Source organism: Mus caroli, unplaced genomic scaffold (genome assembly GCF_978045245.1).
Source record: "Mus caroli unplaced genomic scaffold, Mus_caroli_1 scaffold_10, whole genome shotgun sequence".
Classification (NCBI taxonomy): Eukaryota; Metazoa; Chordata; class Mammalia; order Rodentia; family Muridae; genus Mus; species Mus caroli.
This window is the reverse complement of record NW_028227265.1, coordinates 125,788,930-125,809,498: the sequence shown is the minus strand read 5'-3', so window position 1 is coordinate 125,809,498 and position 20,569 is coordinate 125,788,930. Positions and strand designations below refer to the sequence as shown.

The 20,569-nt window shown below is 46.6% G+C and overlaps 1 protein-coding gene across 2 annotated transcripts; it reads right to left on the bottom strand.

Moving 5' to 3' along the window:
- Positions 1 to 227: 227 nt before the first annotated feature.
- Positions 228 to 11,963, bottom strand: Fcer2 (Fc epsilon receptor II). 2 transcript variants are annotated; one of them, XM_021170386.2, is made up of 12 exons: positions 11,889 to 11,963; positions 9,208 to 9,310; positions 8,113 to 8,232; positions 7,866 to 7,919; positions 6,888 to 6,950; positions 6,621 to 6,683; positions 6,374 to 6,436; positions 6,204 to 6,266; positions 6,007 to 6,096; positions 1,217 to 1,368; positions 989 to 1,095; positions 228 to 658 (listed from the first exon to the last, which is right to left on the bottom strand). In XM_021170386.2, the coding sequence occupies exons 2-12, from the start codon at positions 9,227 to 9,229 to the stop codon at positions 460 to 462; spliced, it is 996 nt and encodes a 331-aa protein (XP_021026045.1). In that variant the 5' UTR covers positions 9,230 to 9,310; positions 11,889 to 11,963; the 3' UTR covers positions 228 to 459. The 2 variants fall into 2 exon arrangements, with proteins under 2 accessions (XP_021026045.1, XP_021026046.1); XM_021170387.3 differs by lacking the exons at positions 9,208 to 9,310; positions 11,889 to 11,963 and adding an exon at positions 8,898 to 8,916.
- Positions 11,964 to 20,569: the final 8,606 nt, after the last annotated feature.

Genomic DNA, 20,569 nt, shown 5'->3' with positions numbered 1-20,569 from the left:
TCGGATTACTGGGGACCACTGATGCAAACTTGATGGGAGGACTCATTCCAGATCCCAGCGAAAGGGAACCCCTATTCTCTGATGCCGAGGGGGAGGAAGTGGGGAACTTGATAGGAGGTGGGGGCTGTAAAAGAAGCCTTCGAAATCTCTGTTCTCAGCAGCTCCCTGGTTGGCTCAGCTGTCCACATGCATGCCCGTAGTCGGGGAGCTAGCAAGGCTGGGGCCCAGGTTTGAGGAGGGCAGATGGAATGGGATGGCCAGCTTAGCTGGAGAGCTAGAGAGGCTTTCTGGGTAGCTGGCAGGAGCTGGCATCCACCAGCTGCTTCAGTATGGGTGGGAACATAGTCAAAGCCCTCGGTCACAGAGAGGACCCTGGGCCCTGATAGGGTATCCTCAGGGCCCAGCTGCTTCCACGATAAAGGTAGAGGAGAAATCCAGAAGAGGGCGAGCAGAAGTTTGTCAGGGTTCACTTTTTGGGGTGGGTCTTGTTGGAGTCACAGAGGCTAAGGGGGCAGATAGCTCACATGTTGCCAGCTGCTCACACACCCATGCATCCAAGTAGCTGCGGCAGAAGGCGTCGTTCCAATGGCCGGATCCCCGCATCATCACACAGTCCTCACCCTGGCCCCCGTTATTGGGCTCCCCTGGATTCCAGTTGCTGGAACAAGAAACACCGCCAGTCATAGGATGTGATTAGGGAGGTGTCCCTTCTCTGCAGACCCTCCCCCACTAGCCTCCTTCCATAGCACCGATTCCACCTTTGGGGATCTGTACCCTGGCCACCTCCATTTCTGTACCCCCTCCACCTATGCAGCCGGAGAACCACCTTTCCAGTCTGTGGTTGCTGCTTGCTTCCTCGGGTCCTTCATCCTTATCCTTATAGCTGAGGAGGTCTAGGAATTTCCTTCTTCTGTAGCCCATAGCGCCCTCTCCCTGAGCCCCAGACTGTGTTTCTCTTACCTCACTTGTTTCCCAGAGTTCCCCTTACCTATAACCCACAGGGCTCCCGTCCGACCATACAAACTCTCCCTCCATATTGAGATCCTGGAGGCCAATCCAGGAATCCTTCTTGTTGATGTGTTGCATCAGGAAGTCCTAAGTGGAGATGGATATGGTCCCTGCCATCCATTCCAGAAGGCCAGGGTGGGATCCTATGTGCCACTCCCCGCCACCCACTGCCACCCTGCTGCCACCCAGGTCTCCAGAGCCCAAGCACCTGTTCCTTTTGGCTGTGGATGCTGACTAGTCGCCCTTGCAGGTCACTGCAGGTGAACCTGGCCTGGATCCACTGCTTGGAGCCCTTGCCAAAATAGTAGCACTTCTGTTGGAAATGGAGCCAGTTCTTGGGACATATGTTGCATGCAGTTCCTGGGGGGTCACACATTGAAGAGAGGCTCAGGAACACTGTGGTGGGTAATGTCTCTCCTGCAGTCACCCAGGGATCTGGGCTGGAGGAACTGTCCTGTCCCTCCAAGCTTAAAGCCCAACCATGCCAGTCTGCAGATTGCTTCCTGCGTGGAATCTCCAAAAGTGGCCAGTTCTTTGGTGTGAGACCTTCTCAGTCACTAGAACTATCACCACAGATACCTCAGTGGTTAGCAGAATGGCACTTGTCACTAACCTCAACATAAATACCTCACATACTGGGGCCAGAAACCAACAGCCAAGGCCAACCACAACTCAGCCACCAGCATTATGAAACACTTCCACTTCCAAAGTTACTAGCATCTAACAAACACTTCCATGGTTAGCAATACCCTAACTACCAGAGCCATCTCCATAGACACATCAGCCACATTTCATCCCCAAAGATACCTCAACTACCCCTCACCCCCATAGATACCTCAGCTTCCCCTGCCTCCACAGATACTCTACTACCCCCATACCCAGTTACTCAGATACTCCCTACCTCACAGACACCTCAGTTTTCCTCTACTCCCAAAGAGATCTCAGCCATCCCCACCCCCACAGACACCTCACCTACCTCACCCCCCAGATACCTCACCTACCTCACCCCCCAGATACCTCAGCTACCTCACCCCCCAGATACCTCAGCTACCTCACCCCCCAGATACCTCAGCTACCTCACCCCCCAGATACCTCAGCTACCTCACCCCCCAGATACCTCAGCTACCTCACCCCCCAGATACCTCACCTACCTCACCCCCCAGATACCTCACCTACCTCACCCCCCAGAGACCTCACCTACCTCACCCCCACAGACACCTCACCTACCTCACCCCCCAGAGACCTCACCTACCTCACCCCCACAGACACCTCACCTACCTCACCCCCCAGATACCTCACCTACCTCACCCCCACAGACACCTCACCTACCTCACCCCCCAGATACCTCACCTACCTCACCCCCACAGACACCTCACCTACCTCACCCCCCAGATGCCTCACCTACCTCACCCCCACAGACACCTCACCTACCTCACCCCCCAGATACCTCACCTACCTCACCCCCCAGATACCTCACCTACCTCACCCCCCAGATACCTCACCTACCTCACCCCCCAGATACCTCACCTACCTTCCAGCTCCACAGACACCTCACCTACCTCACCCCCCAGATACCTCAGCTACCTTCCAGCTCCACAGAGACCTCACCTACCTCACCCCCACAGACACTTTAGCCTCAGCACCACCCCTACAGACCCCAGTCAGTCAAAGCAGAAATTAAGAGCATGTATTGCTCTTTTAGAGGACTCAGGTTCTGTTCCTAGTACCCACATCAGACCGCTCACACCTGCCTGTAACTCCAGCTCTTTGCATCTGGTCTCGGCAGATGTGAAACTCAGAACTCACTTACACAGTACCCACACCCCTGCCTCATAATTAAAAATAAAATAGATATTAAAGCTATTCAAAGGATATTTGAAAAAAATCAAAAGGAAAGGAATGAAAAGAGTAAGTAAAGGAGGGAGGCAGGGAGGGATAGAAACACATACCTCACACACACAGACACACACCACACCACACATATGTACCCACATACACACCCATACCACACACACACACACACCACAATACACACCCACCTCCCCTCACATCACACAAACCACAATACACCCTTACCCCCCAACACATCACACACCACATATATATCCACATACACACACACACCACACCACACATACACCCCCACACCCCCACATCACACACCACATATACACACCCACACCCTCCACACACATCACAATACACACACACACATACACAACACCCACACACACACCCATACACACCCATACACACAGACACACACACAGACACAGAGAGACAGAGAGAGAAAGAGAGAGACAGAGAGAGACAGAGAGAAAGAGACAGAGAGACAGGGAGAGAGAGAGAGAGAGAGAGACAGAGAAAGACAGAGAGAGACAGAGACCCAGAGCTGAGCTCAGATTTGTATGTGGGAGATGCCTCAGTGGGTAAAGCACCGAGTGAGCACCGGGGCCGAGTTTGGATCTTGTAGATGACTGCATCAGTAATTCTAGTTCTCCTGTGGTGAGGTAGGAAGCAGAGAGAGTATATGTGTATGTAGTACGTGTGTGCTCTGTGTGTGGTATGTGAATGTTGTGTGTGATGTGGTCTGTGTATGTGTATATTTGGTGTGTGCTTATGTGGTCTGTAGATGTGGTGTGTGTGTATGTGATGTGTGTGTTTGTGGTCTGTATGTGTGATGCATGTATGTATGAGGTGTGTATGTAGTGTGATGTATGTTGTGTGTGTGTATATATGTGACGTGTGTTATGTATATGTGTGGTGTGCATGTGGTGTATATGTATGTATATGTGAGGTGTGTTGTATTTGTGTATGTGGTGTATACCCAGGAGTGTACTAAGAGAAAGGGCAAGTGGTGGGAAGTCTGTGAGCAATGACCATGACCTAGAGTCCCCTCATCCTCTACCTCAAGAAACCACAGGGGTTTTCTGCTGGGATCCCCAGAGCCACATGTCCCAGGGGATGGGAACTCCTTCTGACCAAGCAAACTTCCTTCCCCTTCTCTTATCCCTGTGGGGCCGTTGGGACTCTCCAGAAGTGGAAAGGAGAAAAGTCAAGGGCAAAGAGGCACCGGTTCAGGGAGGGTGGCACAGCAACCTCATTTTTATCCCATGTTACAGGTGCTGCAGTGGCTTTTGCTGCAAGCTAGTTGGCCTGCTGAGGTTGACATTTCTACCATCTGTGCTATCCCTGGAGGTTTCAGTCATGTCCCTTAGCACTGAGTGGGCCAGTCTAGGGATGTCCCTTAGCACTGAGTGGGCCAGTCTAGGGATGTCCCTTAGCACTGAGGGGGTCAGCCTAGGGAGGCTGCTGTGGAGAGGGTGAGGTGGCACAGAAGGAGAGGAGATGTTACAGGATTAGGGGAACATGGAAAAGGAAAGGAGCCCCTCATGCTGGAGTCTGGCAGGAGCCTCTCCACAGCAGAGAGGCAGGACTTTCAGCACACTTAGCATTTGCTTTGAAGGCTGCCCGCATAGAGACAATGCACAGATATCTCTATACTCTTTCCACATATGGATATTTTATATTAAGACAACAGTGAACAATGATCTCAGGTTGGACTTCATTCCTCTGCCAACTATGTCCTAGGACTACCAAACAAGACTGTTGGTTCTGTCTGCAGTAAAAAAACATCCTGTCTTCTTGCACCTCTGTGGATCTCTCACCTCGCCAATTGTCACCCTCTTGGGAACTGCCCTGGCTTTATTTAAATTCACTGGGCTGAGCAAGCATGAGGACCTCAGTTTGGATCCCCAGATCTGGTTAAAACCAGACATGGCAGCGTGAATCTGAAATCCTAGCACCCCATGGCAAGGTGTGAGGCAGAGGCAGGAGAACCTCTGGGTACTCGTGAGCCAGCTAGCCTGGCATGTGCAATGGATAACAGCAACAGATCCTATCTCAAACAAGATGGAAGGCAAGGACTGACACCTGAGACTGTCCTCTGACTTCTATACATGTACCATGCCGCATGTACACATCTCCCCATCCCCCCTACACCACATACACCCCCCCACATAAACACACATATCAATACACACCCATATCCCCACCCTATTGCCACCAACACACACACACACACATACACACACACACACACACACACACACACACACACCCCTTTAACAGGCCTTTGAAGATAACCTCAAACCCCACCAAATCCCACCTATGATTACTAGAGAGAGCAAGATGCTGCTGCCTGAGAAGCCCCCACTTGGCTCTGTCTTTCCTTCTTAAGGACCCATTCTTTCTCTTAACTCTTGCGCTTACCTCTCCATGAGGGCTAGTAGATGTCTCAGTGGCTAAAGAAGCTTGCTGCTAAGTATGAAGAGCTGAGTTCATTTGCCAGAACCTAAGTGGTAGAAGGAGAGAGCCAACTCCTGAAAGTTGTCCTCTGACCTCCACACACGTGCCATGGCATGCATTTCCTCCACGCATATATGCGCATAAAGTAAATAAAATGTAAAAATAATTAAAAAAATTCCTGTTAAAATCTCTCTGGATAAACTCCAATTCTTCACATTGGAGTTGTGAATTCTTCAATTCACTCCAATTCTTCATCACATTGGATTGTCCTGAAATTCTTTTCTGAATCAATGATAAAGATCCTGTTTTACTTGAGTTGAGATCCCTAGAGAGTTGAGGAAACTCCTCAGGCTGCTTCCAGGGGTCACAACACGGAGCTGTCCCTCTGTCCTGAGGACCACGTCTTCCTGCCTGGCTGGGCAGACAACTGGAATGGAGGAAAGCTAGTGGTGGTTAGCTTTATCCTGGAGGAGGAAGGCAGTGTGGACCTCACCCCCACCAGCAGAGGGTGTTCTTCTATGTTCCTATCTGTCTTGGTCCCCACATCAACTCAGATCCACGAACATCACACAAAACCTCAGTCAGTCACACCGTGCCACACAATTGTGTCAGCACAGACACCTCACTTGGCACACACAGAATGTCATAGTATTTGGTTACAGGACACCATTGACGGTAGGTCGGGCTCACCCTTTGAAATCAGTATCTCTATCCACAGCTTTGCCACCTCTTCCTGGAGTTTCTCTAGAGAATCTGAGGCTGTGCGCTTCTCATTCAAGCCTAGAGAGACCAGGGATGGGTACAGCATTCAGGGACTGACTGGCATCTCTAAGGACTGCTTCCTTCCCCCTCGGTTTGCCCTTTTCCCCTGGCCAATAAAGTCTCACCCAGGGATTTGATGTTGACTAGATCGTCTTTGAGTCTGTTCAGGTTCTGGGAGAGTTCCGAGTCTGAAAGGTGTGGATATTGGTGCAGATTCAGACACTGACTGGCATCTCCCAGCATCACGCCTTCCCACTCAGTTTGCCCCATTTCCCCTGATCTTTCCATGTCTCACTCTGGGATCTGACGTTGATTAGATCCTCCTGGAGTTTGTTCAGGTTCTGGGAGAGCTGAGAGTCTGAAAGGTTCATGTCTGGTCTCAGAGTGGTCACCCTGAGATGCTGCTTATGGGTCCTCCTCTCCCTCTCTTCTCCTTCCTTTCACCCCCACCCCCAATCCTGACCCTGTCCTCCAGCCCCCTATGTCCATGTGGTTCTTGGGATGGGATGAGAGGCTTCCTGCTTCCTCCCATCCTGACTTACCTTGAGCTTTCATTTGCTTCTGTTCAGCTTGAAGTTCTTGCAAGTTTTGTGACATCTGAACAGCTGCCCATAGAGCAGAACTCAGTGATGACAAGGTTCCTGGAGAGTGTCCCCTGCCTCCACCTCTTCCCCCATGGCCCCTAAGGCTGTCTCTTTGCTGTGTGGTTTGCAGCAGGGCATGCATGGATAACCACCACTGACTATCCAAGGCCATTTCAGCCTTTTTCTCCTTCCCCAACCCAAACTGACAGGAGGTGGCTGGCTCACCCTGGGACTTCTGGGCCAACTGATTACTCTGGAATTTTTGTAAGTCCTTGGTAACATGAGAGACTGGGACAGAGGGAGGAAGAAGAAAGGTATTTTTAAGAATCACAAAGACCCACTTTCCATACATCCCTCCCCCCTTTCCTCCCTCTTTCTCCTTTCCCACTTTGCAGTTCATACTGCTTTCACACTTGCAGTCCTCCTGCCTCAACCTCCTGACACAACAGCCACACTTGCACCCCCATACCCAGTTAAGGCATCCAGTTAAGGTTGGGGCTGTACTTCACCCCAACCCTCAGTTCAGGGACCTCTTTCACATCACCACAATAACTGCAGCCTTTACTTTAGAATATATACATTTTGCCTGAAGCAAGGGAGAGGTGGAGCACATGAGGTACAGGCTAGAACTGAACAATCAGGTATGTCCTCCTTTTCCTTTGGGATTAAATGTGAGAGCAGTAGCCATGTTTTCTGAGGGCTTTCCTCCCCACCTTCCTTTCTCTTTCTTTCATTTTTGAAGACAGGTCTCATGTAACTCAGGCTGGTCTGGAACTCCAGCTTTCTATCCTCCTGCCTCCACTTTTCAATTGCTGGGGTCACAAGTATGCACTGCAGTGCCCAGTTACTCAGCACTGGGGATGGGACCCAGGGCATGTGCTTTGCCGACTGAACTGCACCCCCAGCTTTCAAGGTGTTCTCTCTCTTTCTTTCTTCACTTAGTAGCTCACACCCATGGTACAGAAGGGTAAAGGGAGGCTCAAGTGGTTTTGTGAACCCTGCCATCTGAGCAGATATCATATGAGAGACAACCTTGCTTCTCTAGATTTTGAAGAAGTTTTCTACCGAGATAGAGGTTATCCATTGGTTCCCTATGGAGAGGGTACCATTGAGGCAACCCCCACAGTGGTCAGCGGCAGGAAAATGACAGTAGCTGACTATCCCAACCCGCACTTCTGTTAACCCATCTTGACCCTTCCATACCATTCTGAATTGCAGTGTCTCCCAGCTGTTTTAGATTCTTCTCCGTTTCCCAGTCTAGGGGGAAGAGGATTAGACAAGGAGGACAGTTATTTATCAGCTGGTGTTGAGGGGTAGAAGGTGGATCAGGGATGCTGGATGACAGGAGACATTAAGGTGTGAAATAGAAGATGGGGAGAGCAGGTAGCATGGGGATGGGAGCAGAATGTCTCAGCAGGTTGAGGAGCTACGGGGCTGCAGATGTCCTTACGCCACAGAAGAAGCAGGGCCAGCAGGCCAGCCCACATTGCTGTGCTCAGCATCCCCACCAACATGAGCTGTGTCCCACGTCTTGCACAGCAGCAACGCTTTCTAGGAGGTTCCCAGTATCCTGTTGGTAGCATGGAGAATATTGATGGGCACATGTGGGTATGGGCTCCACCCCTAACTGTTTCCCCATCACTCAGTCTCAACACCCAAGGAAAATGTTTAGAGCCCTGCCAGAAGCAGAGGGTCTCAATGGACCCAGCTTCCTTCTTTTTCTGTATGTGCAAACTGTCCATCACTGTGTCTACCCGTATGGTGCATGCCCATCAATTCTCCTTAGCTGGTCTATGTATGTCTCATCTGTGTGTCTCTGAGTCTGCCTCTCTGGACTTTTGCCTATCCAGCTAGAGTCTGTCCACACTCCAGAAAACAATGGGTCTGACTTCAGTCCAGGTCATTTCCAGAGAGACAGACTTAGAGCCAGAAGCTGAGACCCACCCTTTTCTCTTGCACCGATGGGTCCCCAAGTCTCAACTCTAGAGGGATGCTCTTTTTTCTAGTTGGTTCTGATTCCCAACTCCCTTGATTATCAAGCCCTAACAACTCTCCTATCTGTCCCCAACCCCGAGCCCCTTCCCTAGTTATAAGACACCACATCCCAATTCTTGCCCCATATCAAAATCCAACCCCTAGATACCACACACACTCTTCAGACTTCACCCTAACACCCGAGCTGCTCCCAAGCTCTGTCTGGATGTTTTCCCATGCAGGTTCCCAGTTCTTCCTTACCCTGGTTTTGAGAATTCATTCTGAATTCCAAGTTCCCGTTCAAATTGGCTTTCAACTCTCTCTGACCCCCAGCTGTCCAGCTGGAGCTGAGTTTTGTTGGGAAGGTGTTGAGTCACAGAAAGGAGGGGCCTTGAATTTCCCTGTTCCACCTGGCTGTGTGCCACGGTTACCAGTCAGTGCTCAACCCCCACTCTACTCTACCTCCTGCCCCTTCTTGGGAATTCACCCTCTTGGGTAAAGAGGGACTGAAGAGCCACCCCCTCTCCTGAGCAAAATGAGTGCCAGCATTGGCACCTGGGAATCTTCCTACCTGAGTATTCATTTTCTTCCATGGCAGTCTTGTTTGGATCCTTTCAGTGATGAGGCATGCACTACCTGCCAAGGCACTAGTCACTCACAGCTCTGGAAGTGATCTGGTTTCAATGGACATTAGGACAAGGTGTCAAACTCTCATTATGGGTGTAGGACAGCATCTGGGACTTGAAGGTTCTGGAAGCCTTGGCTGATTTTGTTTGGTCCGCAAGTTAAAATGAAATATGGTGATCTTGGGAGATGAATGTGATCTGGAAGCCTGAGACCACAAGTTGAGTACCCAGAACATACCACACAGGAGGCACAAAGCAATTGCTCATCCATTTCCAATATCAGCTGCTGATTTAAGCTAGAAATGTCTTTCTTAAATGTAAAAGGGGAATGTTCAGCATCAGTGTGGATGCATGTGTTCATTCAGGTACATGCATGTGTGCACGTATGTATGCATGTCTGCTGTAACTCGTGCCTGTGTATGATTGTACATACCTGTGCACATGTGTGCAGAGGCCAGAAGAGGACATCATGGTCTGTCTCTATCACTTTCTACTTTATTTCCTGAGGCAAGCCTATCACTGAGCCTGGACCCAGGTTAGCAGCCAGCAAGACGAGCAATCCTGTCTCCTCTTCTTGGCCCAGCACTGGGATTACAGGCTTGCTTTCATGCTTGCGTATGATCATGCCTCGCTTGCTTTAATGCCTGACTTGCTTTCATTACTATCTATCTATCTATCTATCTATCTATCTATCTATCTATCTATCTCTATCTATCATATATCTACCCTGTCTATCTATCTATCTATCTATCTACCTATCTATCTATCTATCTATCTATCTATCTATCTATCTATCTATCTATCTATTGCTCTATCTATCATCTATTGATGGATCTATCTATCATCTAATAATCTATCATTTATCTATCTATCTATCTATCTATCTATCTATCTATCTATCTATCTATCATCTAATCTATCTGTCTGTCTGTCTATCTGTCTATATATCTGTCTTTGGGGGCTGCTTGCCCATTAAGAGTGCTTACCCATTGAACCTTGTCTCTAGCCCCTACCCTGAAGGTATTTTGTTTGTTTGTTTGTTTGTTTTGAGACAGGCTCTCTCAGTGGCCTGGAGTGTGTGAATTGGGCAAGGCAGGAAGACCAGTGAGTCTCAGGACTCTAAGGTTCCTTTCAGGTTCACCTCACTGGCATTGGGATTCCAGGCATACACCACTGGGCCTGGGTTTTTGTAGGTGTTGGGGATCTGAACTCGGGTTCTCATGTTTTCAGGGCAAGCAGTTTACCTACTGAGCCTCCTTCCCAGCCTTGTCCAGCACACTCAGCAATGCTATGGGGTTGTGACATGCCACTTTGAATGTGTGCAACCTCCACCATAAGCACTCTGAATGCCACTGGATCGGAGTACAGTCTTGGTTAAGGGCTCCATGGTGCCATAGCATTTTCTGCCCTTCTCTCTACTTTTCAGCTCTTACATTTAAAATACAGTTTCAATTCAACTCTTCCTGATGGTGTTTTGTTTTGTTTTGAATAGCCCAGATCAATGAACTTCTGACGCTCCTCCTTCTTCCTCTCAAGTGTGTGCCACCATGTCCAGTTTATGTAGTACTAGAGACGGAGTCCAGGGCTTCATGCATGCATCAAAGTAAGCACACAGCCAACTGAGCTCTTTACACTTTGACTTTAAAATGGTGCACACCACATGCAAGCCTAGCAGTCAACAACTGTCTTTGCTGTATGACTAAGGGCGGGTTGCATGCTTTCTCTGAGCCTTAGGGAAAAAATGGTGTAGGGTAGCTATTCTCTGCCTAACAGCATCCTAAACTGATTCTGCCATTAGAGGAAGAGGCTAAAGGCATCACACTCTGGGCAGCTAGATGATTTGGGGCCCTAGAAGCAGCAATTTGACTCCTATTTGTATGCAAAGCATGGATTAGATGCTCCGTATACCACTGACTGGTAATGGGGGAGTTAGTCTAACTCATGCAATTGAAGTGCCAGAATGTGAACCATCTGTCTACACACATATGGTGACACTGGAACACTGAATCTTGTATTCCAGTTGCTCCACTGTCTGGTGACTTGGGTTTATGAGGGAGTTGACTTCTAACAGTCAGAGTATCAAAACCTCATTCCTAGAGTGTCTTTCTGACCTGAGAAGTCTTGCCCCTTGGACACAACTTTCTACGGCATACAATAGCTTTCACTGATCATTGTCTAGTTTAACCACAAATCTTAATCTGCAATTAGATTGCAGCATCTTATTAAACAAGCATTGATCCCCTTGCATCAATTAGTGCCTATACTGTGCTTTTCATACAGATTGAGTCAAATTGTTGCTCACTCCATTTGTAAAGAAGTAAACCAGGTCATTCACCCAGGGAGAAGCCTGGTTCAGGCCCAGGACTAAGCCCATAGGACCGAAGCTGAGACCCATATGCCTCTTGATTCTGTCCATACCGTTGCCTGTGCTTGCCAGCTGGGCTTCCTTGTGGCTCATTCTTGGCTTAGGGCAAGGTAGTTTCTTTCAAGGCACCTTTGTTATCCAGTACCCATAGCTAGTTCCTGATACAAAGAGACAGATACCACACACACACACACACACACACACACACACACACACACACACACACACACACACGTAACCCACATATAAATACAAACTCACTTGAACTTGAAGTCTGTCCTTCTCCTTCTGGAATATGTGGGGCACTTGGCTAAGGTAGCTCAGGCTCGTGTGTTGAAGACAGTAGTCTTCTGTGAGCAGCTCATTAATGGCTTCTATTTTTATAGACCTAATTATGGGCTCACCGCCTGGGTGACCACAGCACACACAAGGCCTTTTTTGGTGCTCCCTAGAACCTGGGGAAGTCCGGGCTATTATTACCTTTATTTCTCAGGTAAGCAAACTGTTGGAGAGTCAGCGATGCCAATCAGAACTCTTGAAATGCAGAAGGAAGGAAATGGCACAGCCTGGATCTGAATCAAAGCTGTGGTGGACTGAATCTCTGTGTGTGTGTGGGTGGTTGGGGGAGAAGAGAGATAGAGAGAAAGTGGAACGATTGTGGGGAAAGACAGGAGGGGAGAGGAGAGGGAAAAAGAGAAGAGGGAGGGAGAGAGGATGTATAAGAAAGACATGTGAGCTAATGAAAGAGGGAGATGGAGAGTGGGGGAAAGAAAAAGGGCAAAGGTATATGTGTGAGAGAGATACGAAAGAGAGAGAGAGAGAGAGAGAGAGAGAGAGAGAGAGAGAGAGAGAGAGAGAGAGAGAGAGAGAGAGAGAGGGAGGGAGGGAGGATATGATAAGAAAGGGAGAGAGATTGGGGTGTGTGGGAGAGAAATACAAGAGTGAGAGAACGAGAAAAAGAAGAGACAGAGGGAGAGAGGGAAGAGGAAGAGAGGAGTGAGAGACAGAAAGAGACAAAGGCGATGTGAACAAAGAGAAAGAGGACAGGGAGGGAGAGTGGGGAGAGAGATATATGAGAAAGATACAGAACAGAAAGAGGAGGAGAAGGCAGAAGAAAAAGAAAAGGGATGAGGGACATGCCAATAGTTTTCTCCACCCCCCAGTGTGTATTTCTATTTCTGACTTCTCTATCAAAGTCAAGTGTCTATAGGTATGTAGATTTATGTGAGTCTTCAGTTGAATTCCATCGATCAACATGTCTGTTTTTTTTTTTTTTTGTGCCAAATGCCATGCTGTTTTTTTTCCACATTTTTTATTGGTTATTTTATTTATTTACATTTCAAATGTTGTCCCCCTTCCTGGTTTCCCCTCCATAAACCTCTATCCCCCACCACACCCCTGGCTTCTAAAAAGGTGCTCCCCCACCGGCCCACCCATTCCTGCCTCACTGCCCTAGCATTCCCCTACGCTGGATCATTGAGCCTCCACAGGACCAAGGGCTGCCCTCCCATTGATGCAAGATAAGGCAATCCTCTGCTATGGATGCAGGTAGAGCCATGGGTCCCCCCCATGCTGTTTTTATTACTATAGATTTTAGTACAACTTGAGAAATCAGGGATGGTGATACTCCTGCAGGCTTTTTTCATTATTCAGAGTTATTTTAGCAATAACCTCCTCTGTGTGTGTGTGTGTTTCATGAAGCTGAAAATAGTCCTTTCAAGATCTGTGAAGAATTGTGTTAGAATTTTGATGGGGATTGCTTTGAATCTGTAGATTGCTTTTGGTAGGATGGCCATTTTCACATTATTAATCTCACTGACCAACAAGCATGAGAGATCTTTTTATTGTCTGATATCTTCTTTAGTCTATTTATAATTCCTTCAACTTTTATCGTACAAGTCTTTCACTTTCTTGGCTAGAGTCACCCCAAGATAGTTTATATTATTTGAGGCTATTGTGAAAGATACTGTTTCTGTGATTTCTTTCCCGGGCCACTCGTCATTTGTATTTAGGAGGGCTACTGATTTTCTGTATTAATTTTGTATCCTGCTACTGTAATGGACATGTTCTTCAGCTGTGTTGTGTCCTAGTTTTTTTAGTCTTTTATGCATAAAATAATATCTTCTAATAAAGATATTTTGACTTTTTGGTTTTTGGCGGGATGGGGAAGGCTTTTAATCATATCTTCTATTTCACTAGGTATTTTGAGCCTTTTTTTTTTTTTTCTGAGACAGGGTTTCTCTGTGTAGCCCTGGCTGTCCTGGAACTCACTTTGTAGACCAGACTGGCCTTGAACTCAGAAACCCACCTGCCTCTGCCTTCCAAGTGCTGGGATTAAAGGGGTGCGCCACCACTGCCTGAATGGGTTTTGAGTATTTTAAAATTGCTTATTTGATATTAATTTAACTTTGGCTGGTGGTACATATCTAGAAACCTATCTATTTCTTTTAGGTTTTCCAGATTGGTGGACTACAGGCTTTAAAAATATGTCCTTATGATTCTCTGGATTTCCTTGGTACCAGTTGTTATGCCCTGATTTTTTGTCTTTAATTTTGTTAATTTGGATCTTATTTTTTCATCTTTTAGTTGATTTGGCCAAAGATTTGTTAATCTCATTGATTTTCTCAAAGAACCAACTTTGTGTTTCATTGATTTTTTTTTGTACTGTTTTCTTTTTGTTTTTATTTAATTGATTTCATTTCTTGCCATCTACTTTTTTTTTGGTGATATTCTTTTCTTGTTATTCTAGAGCTTTCATATGCTGTTAAGTTACTAGTATGAGATCTCCTGCTGGGCGGTGGTGGCGCACGCCTTTAATCCCAGCACTTCGGAGGCAGAGGCAGGCAGATTTCTGAGTTCGAGGCCAGCCTGGTCTACAGAGTGAGTTCCAAGACAGCCAGGGCTACACAGAGAAACCCTGTCTTGAAAAACCAAAAACCAACCAACCAACAAACAAACAAAACACACACACAAAAAGAGATCTCCCAATTTTTTTTTTTTTTTTAATGAAGGCACTTAGCACATTGAACTTGCCTTCATCGTGTCCCAAAGCTTTGGGTGTGTTGTTTTTTATTTTAATTCAGTTCTAACATTTTAAATTTCTTTCTTAATTTCTGTCTTGACCCATTTTCTATTAGTAGTGCATTCATTGTTCAGTTTCTATGTTTGTAAACTTTCTGTTGTCTCTGTTGGTATTGATATTCAGCCTTACCCCATGACAGTCAGAAAGGATGTAGGGTGTTATTTCAATTTCTTTTGTAACTGTTGAGATTGTTTAGTGCCAATGTATGTGGTTAATTTTGGAGAAAGTTCATGCATAACTGAGATGAAGGTATATTCTTTTGTGTTTGGGTGAAATGTTTTGTAGATATTTGCTAGGTCCATTTGATTTATGACATAATTTAAGTCAGCATTTCTCTGTTTAGCTTTTGTCTGGATGACCTGTATATTGGTGTGGAAGGGATACTGAAATCACACTTTATCACTGTATGAGGGTCAATATGGGATTTTAGCTGTAGTAGTGTTTCTTTTATGAACTTAGGTGCCCTTAGATGCATAAATGTTTAGAATTTTAATGTCCTTTTGGTGGATTTTTCCTTTGACGAGTATGCAGTGTCCTTCCCTATCTCTTCTGATTAGTTTTGGTTTGAAGTCTAGTCTGTTTTGTCAGATATTAAAATAGCTATACAACCTTGTTTATTGGGCTCCCTGGCTTGAGATATCTTTTTCTATCCTTTTACCCTGAGATGATGTCTATTCTCGATGTTAAAGTGTGGCTTTTGGATGCAGAAGGATTGATCCTGTTTTAGTATCCAATCTATTAGTGTGTGTCTTTTTTTTTTTTTTCTCCTTGAGACAGGGCTTCTCTATGTCATTCTGGCTGTCCTTGAAATCACTCTGTAGACCAGGCTGGCCTTGATCTCAGAGATTTGCCTGCCTTTGCTTCCTAAGTGCTGGAATTAAAGGTGTGCATCACCACTACCCCACTGCCCCACTGCCCCACTTAGTCTGTGGTTTTTATAAATTGAGGAGTTAAGGCAAATAATATTGACAGTTATCAATAAGTCATAGTTACTGATTCCTGTTATTTTGTTGTTATGGTGTGCCCCTCCCACACTTTTGATTTATTGTTCTGTGACTATTTATTCCTTATATATTCTTGGGTGCAGTTAACTTCTTCCAACTGAAGAAGTGCGTTCTGTAGAGCTGGACTGGTAGGTAAACAAACATTTCTTAAACCTGGTTTTTATCATGAATTGTTCCCCATTCCCTGCTCCTGCTTCATTTATTGTGATTGATAGTTTTGCTAGATATAGTATTCTGAGCTGTCATTTGTGTTCTCTTAGAGTTTGTAGAATATCCATCCAAGCCCTTCTGGCTTTTAGAGTCTTCACTGAGAAGACGGATGTTATTCTAATGGGCCTGCCTTTATTTGTCATGTGATCATTATTCCTTGCAGTTCAGTCCATGTGGTGTTGTGTATGCTTCTTATACCTCAATGGGAATCTCCTTCTTTAGGTTACGGAGATTTTCTTCAATGATTTTGTTGAAAATATTTTCTGTGCCTTTGACCTGAGTTTCTTCTCCTTCCTCTATCCATATAATTTTTAGATTTAATCTTTTCACATTGTCCCAGATTTCCTGAATGTTCTATGCCTGTTTTTTTTTTCTTTAAATTTAACATTTTCTTTGACAGAGGTATTCATTTCTTCCATCTTGTACATTTCTGATAGTCTCTCTTACATGTTTTAGACTCTTTTGGTAAGACTTACCTCTTGAGTTTTTGTTTGCCTTCCTAAATTTTCCATTTCTGATTTTTCTCAGTTCTATTCCTACTTTCATGTCTTGAACTGTTCTTATTATTTCATTCAGCTGTTCTTTGTGTTTTCACTAAGGAATTTATTCATCCTTCCTGACCATGGGGAAAGAAGCACCTTGTGTTTTTTTTATCAGTCAGGGGCAAAGAAAGCAGTTGGTAGTCCTTTGTTCATCCTAGCTTGTGCCAGGCTTGGTGGACAAGGCTGTTTTATGCTTACAACAGATAAAAATTGAATGAGATCAAATCAAATCCAGGCAGCACACTGAGGGAGGAAGAAAGACAGACAGACAGAGACCTGTGCTCCACATGCCACATGGTACAGGTGAAGGAAGACACCCACAGACTTGCTGTCTGTCCCACGACACAGGTGGGTCTTAGACACCTGTGCGCCATGGCACAGGTAGAGCCCTGCCTACCACCATGCAGTGCAGGGAGGGAGGAAGAAGACAGACACCCGCAGACTACTATGTGACTCACAGATCTGTCCTCCGGTACACAGCACAGGTGGCTATAGACACCCCTTGCCACTGACTGAGGATGTCATCTAGGGGCCTGCCATATACATACAGACATAAGATATTCTCTCTACACTGACTGTAGGGTCGTGAGAGGAGGCTGGCCTTGTCCCTGGCTGCAGCAACCAGGAGAGTAAGCCCAGTACCTCACCTGGGCAGCACACTAGGGTTGGCCCTGGTGGAGGGGATGCAGGTAAGCCAGGCCCCAGGGCAAGGGGGCTGGACAGATGACCCTGCCTCCAGCCAATGGTGGCATAGCCAGAACACTGCTGGAGAACTCTCCCTGATGGTGCAGATAAGTGAGAGCTGGCTGGCTGACCAGCTCAGCTACCACCCAGGACCAGATCCAAGGCTGAGTTGGTCCATTCCAAAATCTACACTATCTGTGACTGGTGGGACTGTGAAAGGATCATTCTTGTTGATGTAAAGCTGCAAGATCCTCAGGACACAGGGCAACAGGATAATTGGGAAGAGTCCCAGCAAGGATCCAATATTGATGGTGCACAGAAGGCAGAGGCCTTGAGCCAGACCAATGACTCACTGCAATGAATATTGGCAAGTGAAGATGTGTGGACAGAGGAGTACACTTTGGGACACACAGTGAGGTGTTTTTCTATGCTGTGTGTGTGTGTGTGTGTGTGTGTGTGTGTATTTTTCGGGGAGAGGTTGCAGGAGCAAAGGGAGGATATGAGGGGACAGGGAGTTGAGTGGGACTGGGATGCATAATGTGAAGCTCATAAGGAATCAATAAAAATTAAAAAAGAAACCCTACAAAAGAAATTCATTCACATCTGCCTTAAGGTCCTTGAACATATTCATAATTGCTATCACTATTTTGAAGTCCTTATCTTATTCTTCATCTGTATTGGATATTCAAGGACTACTAGAATAGTTTTACTGGCTTTGGTGGAGGCACATTGTCTAGGCTGTTCATGTGTGTGTGTGTTGGTGTCTAGGCATCTGAAGTTAAGATGACTAAGGTGTCTATAGGTGTTAATATCTGGTTTGTTGTATAGGTGTTCCTTTCTTTGATTGATGCTACTATCTCTGACCCCTAGGCAAGTGTGGTAGCTATGCAATTCTTGGTGGAGAGTGCTTCTTCAGGTTGATCTGTGGCAGAAAAGAATGGAGGTAGCCTAGGAGGAAAGACTTAGAGGATCTGTGGTTTCGAAAGAGCAAGGATGAGTGGTGTCCATATCAAATGGCAAGTTTCTAGGGAGCAGAGGGTATGGTGGTGGTGGTGGTGAGGGGCTCCTGCAATAGGCTTCAGTAAGACAAATAAGTCAGAGATATCGAGATGAATAGGCTGGAGGGCCCTGGTTCTGCACCAAGAGGTAGAGTGTCCAGTGAGCGGAGTTGAGTGGAAGATGACAGTCCTGGAACCAGGCCACTGCAGGAGTACAAGTAAGTCTTGATAGAGTGTAGTGGGGAACAGGATACTGTTCTCCTACCTGAGATCCAGCTCTGTGAAGTCGATGGGGGTCCCAAGTAGAACATGTTTCTCGGAATCAGCAGCTGACAGAGAGGAACTGTTGTGGGTTTGTCTAATGCTGCTTGTACTATGTTCATCTGAGTCTCAAATATTGGATGAGAATCCATACTGGATTCACAGGATACTGAGGGAACCCTTCCCCCAGTTGGTTTTACTTGGTAAATAAAGTTGCAGGCGGCCAATGGCTGGTCAGGGAGACAGAGGTGGGGCTTTTTGGATTCCCAGGCAAAGGACCAAGGAAGAGAGGGAAAGGAAGAGTCAGGAGGCAAACCTGAGAAGGTGCGGGACAGAGAGCGTAGTCGCCATGTAGGAACTGGGCCCCAGGAATGCTGCTCAACTGGGTCAAAAACTGTGCCACTGCCACTGGGATCATTTGAGTAGATTTAATTGGGTACTGCTACAAGAAATGGTGATGGGTAAGGAGGGAGAGCTGAGAGGGTCAGTGGGAAAGAGCGAGGCAAATCCTCACAACAAGGGGAAGTCCTCAGGATTTGTCAAGAAATTTTATCACATCGATAGAAATGAAGCTAGAGTACTTTCCCAAACCACGTCCCTTACGGTTGGACAGACAATGAAGAGGGCTTGCTATTCTTGAGAACCTTCCAGCACCCCCATGGCAGCTCCTAACAGTTCTAGTGAATCTAGTGCCCTTTTCTGACCTCCACCAGCTCGTATAGGCATATGGTGCACATACATACACACAGTCAGTCTGTCTCTCTGTCTGTCTCTCTGTTTCTCTATCACCTGCACATATATAACATTAAATAAATAAATATTTTTAAAATATTCTTTAATTCTTGGTGGAGGAATGTCTCTTTCTCCATGCCTCATCTTTGCTCAGGCTTCTTCCATACAGAAGGTTCCTGGAGATAGTTCCAGACTCCACCTCCTCTCAGGCTCCACCCCTCTCAGGCTCCACCCCCTTTCAGGGCTGGGTCATGTTGGGCCATTCACGAACACATGAACTTTTGTATTCACTGTGTAGAGAAGGACTTGGCCAAATTGTCTCTCAAATGGTGTTTTCCAGAAAGTCAGAGCGAATACTACTGTGGAGGTCAGCAAGAATTAGGCATTTCCCGGTCTCTCTCTGTTCTCTGACTTTGGAGATCCCAGGTCCCTGTAACAGCTGGTTTTACTGTCAACTTAAGTGGCTGGAAACATGGCTCAGTGGTTAAGACTGTTCTTCCAGAGGTCTTGAGTTCAATTTCCAGAAGCCACATGGTGAATCACAACCATCTGTAATGGGATCCGATGCTCTCTTCTGGTGTGTCTGAAGGTAGCGACAGTGTACTTACATAAATAAAATGAATAAATAATTCTTTTGAAAAAATGTCAACTTGACGTAACCTAGAATTACCTTAATGGGAAATTTTCTAGATCAGATTGGTCTGTGAGAATGTCTGTGGAAGATTTTACTAATGGTCTTAATTGATGTAGGAAGACCTACTTGGCTAGGTATAGTAGACCTGGTGTTTTAGCCCCTATGGTAGTTTGAATAATCTTGACCCATGGGAAATGGCACTATTAGGAGATGTGGCCTCATTGGAGGAAGTGTGTCACTGTGTAGGTGGGCTTTGAGGTTTGTTTGTTTGTTTTTCGAGACAGGGTTTCTCTGTATAACCCTGGCTGTCCTGGAACTCACTTTGCAGACCAGGCTGGCCTCGAACTCAGACATCCAGCTGTCTCTGCCTCCCAAGTGCTGTGACTAAAGGCATGCGTCACCACTGCCCAACATCCCCCCCCATACCCCGGGGCGGGGCGGCTTTCAGGTCTTATGCTCAGCTTTGCCCAGTGCAGAAGAGACCCTGCTACTAGCTGCCCATGAGACAATCTTCTCCTGGCTGTCTTTGGATCAGATGTAGAATTCCTGGATCCTCCAGCATCATGTCTGCTTGCCTGCTACTATGCTTGCTGCCATGATGATAATGGACTGAACGACTGAAAGTGTAAACCAGTCACAATTAAATGTCCTTTATAAAAGTTACCTTGGCCATGGTATCTCTTCCAGGATACAGGTATAGGGATCCTGAAGGAGGTTGTAATGAGGGGCCAGGTAAATATGAGAGGCCAGGGAAGAGGCTGTCTCCAAGGGCAATGGGGCAAGAGGAGCCTAAGA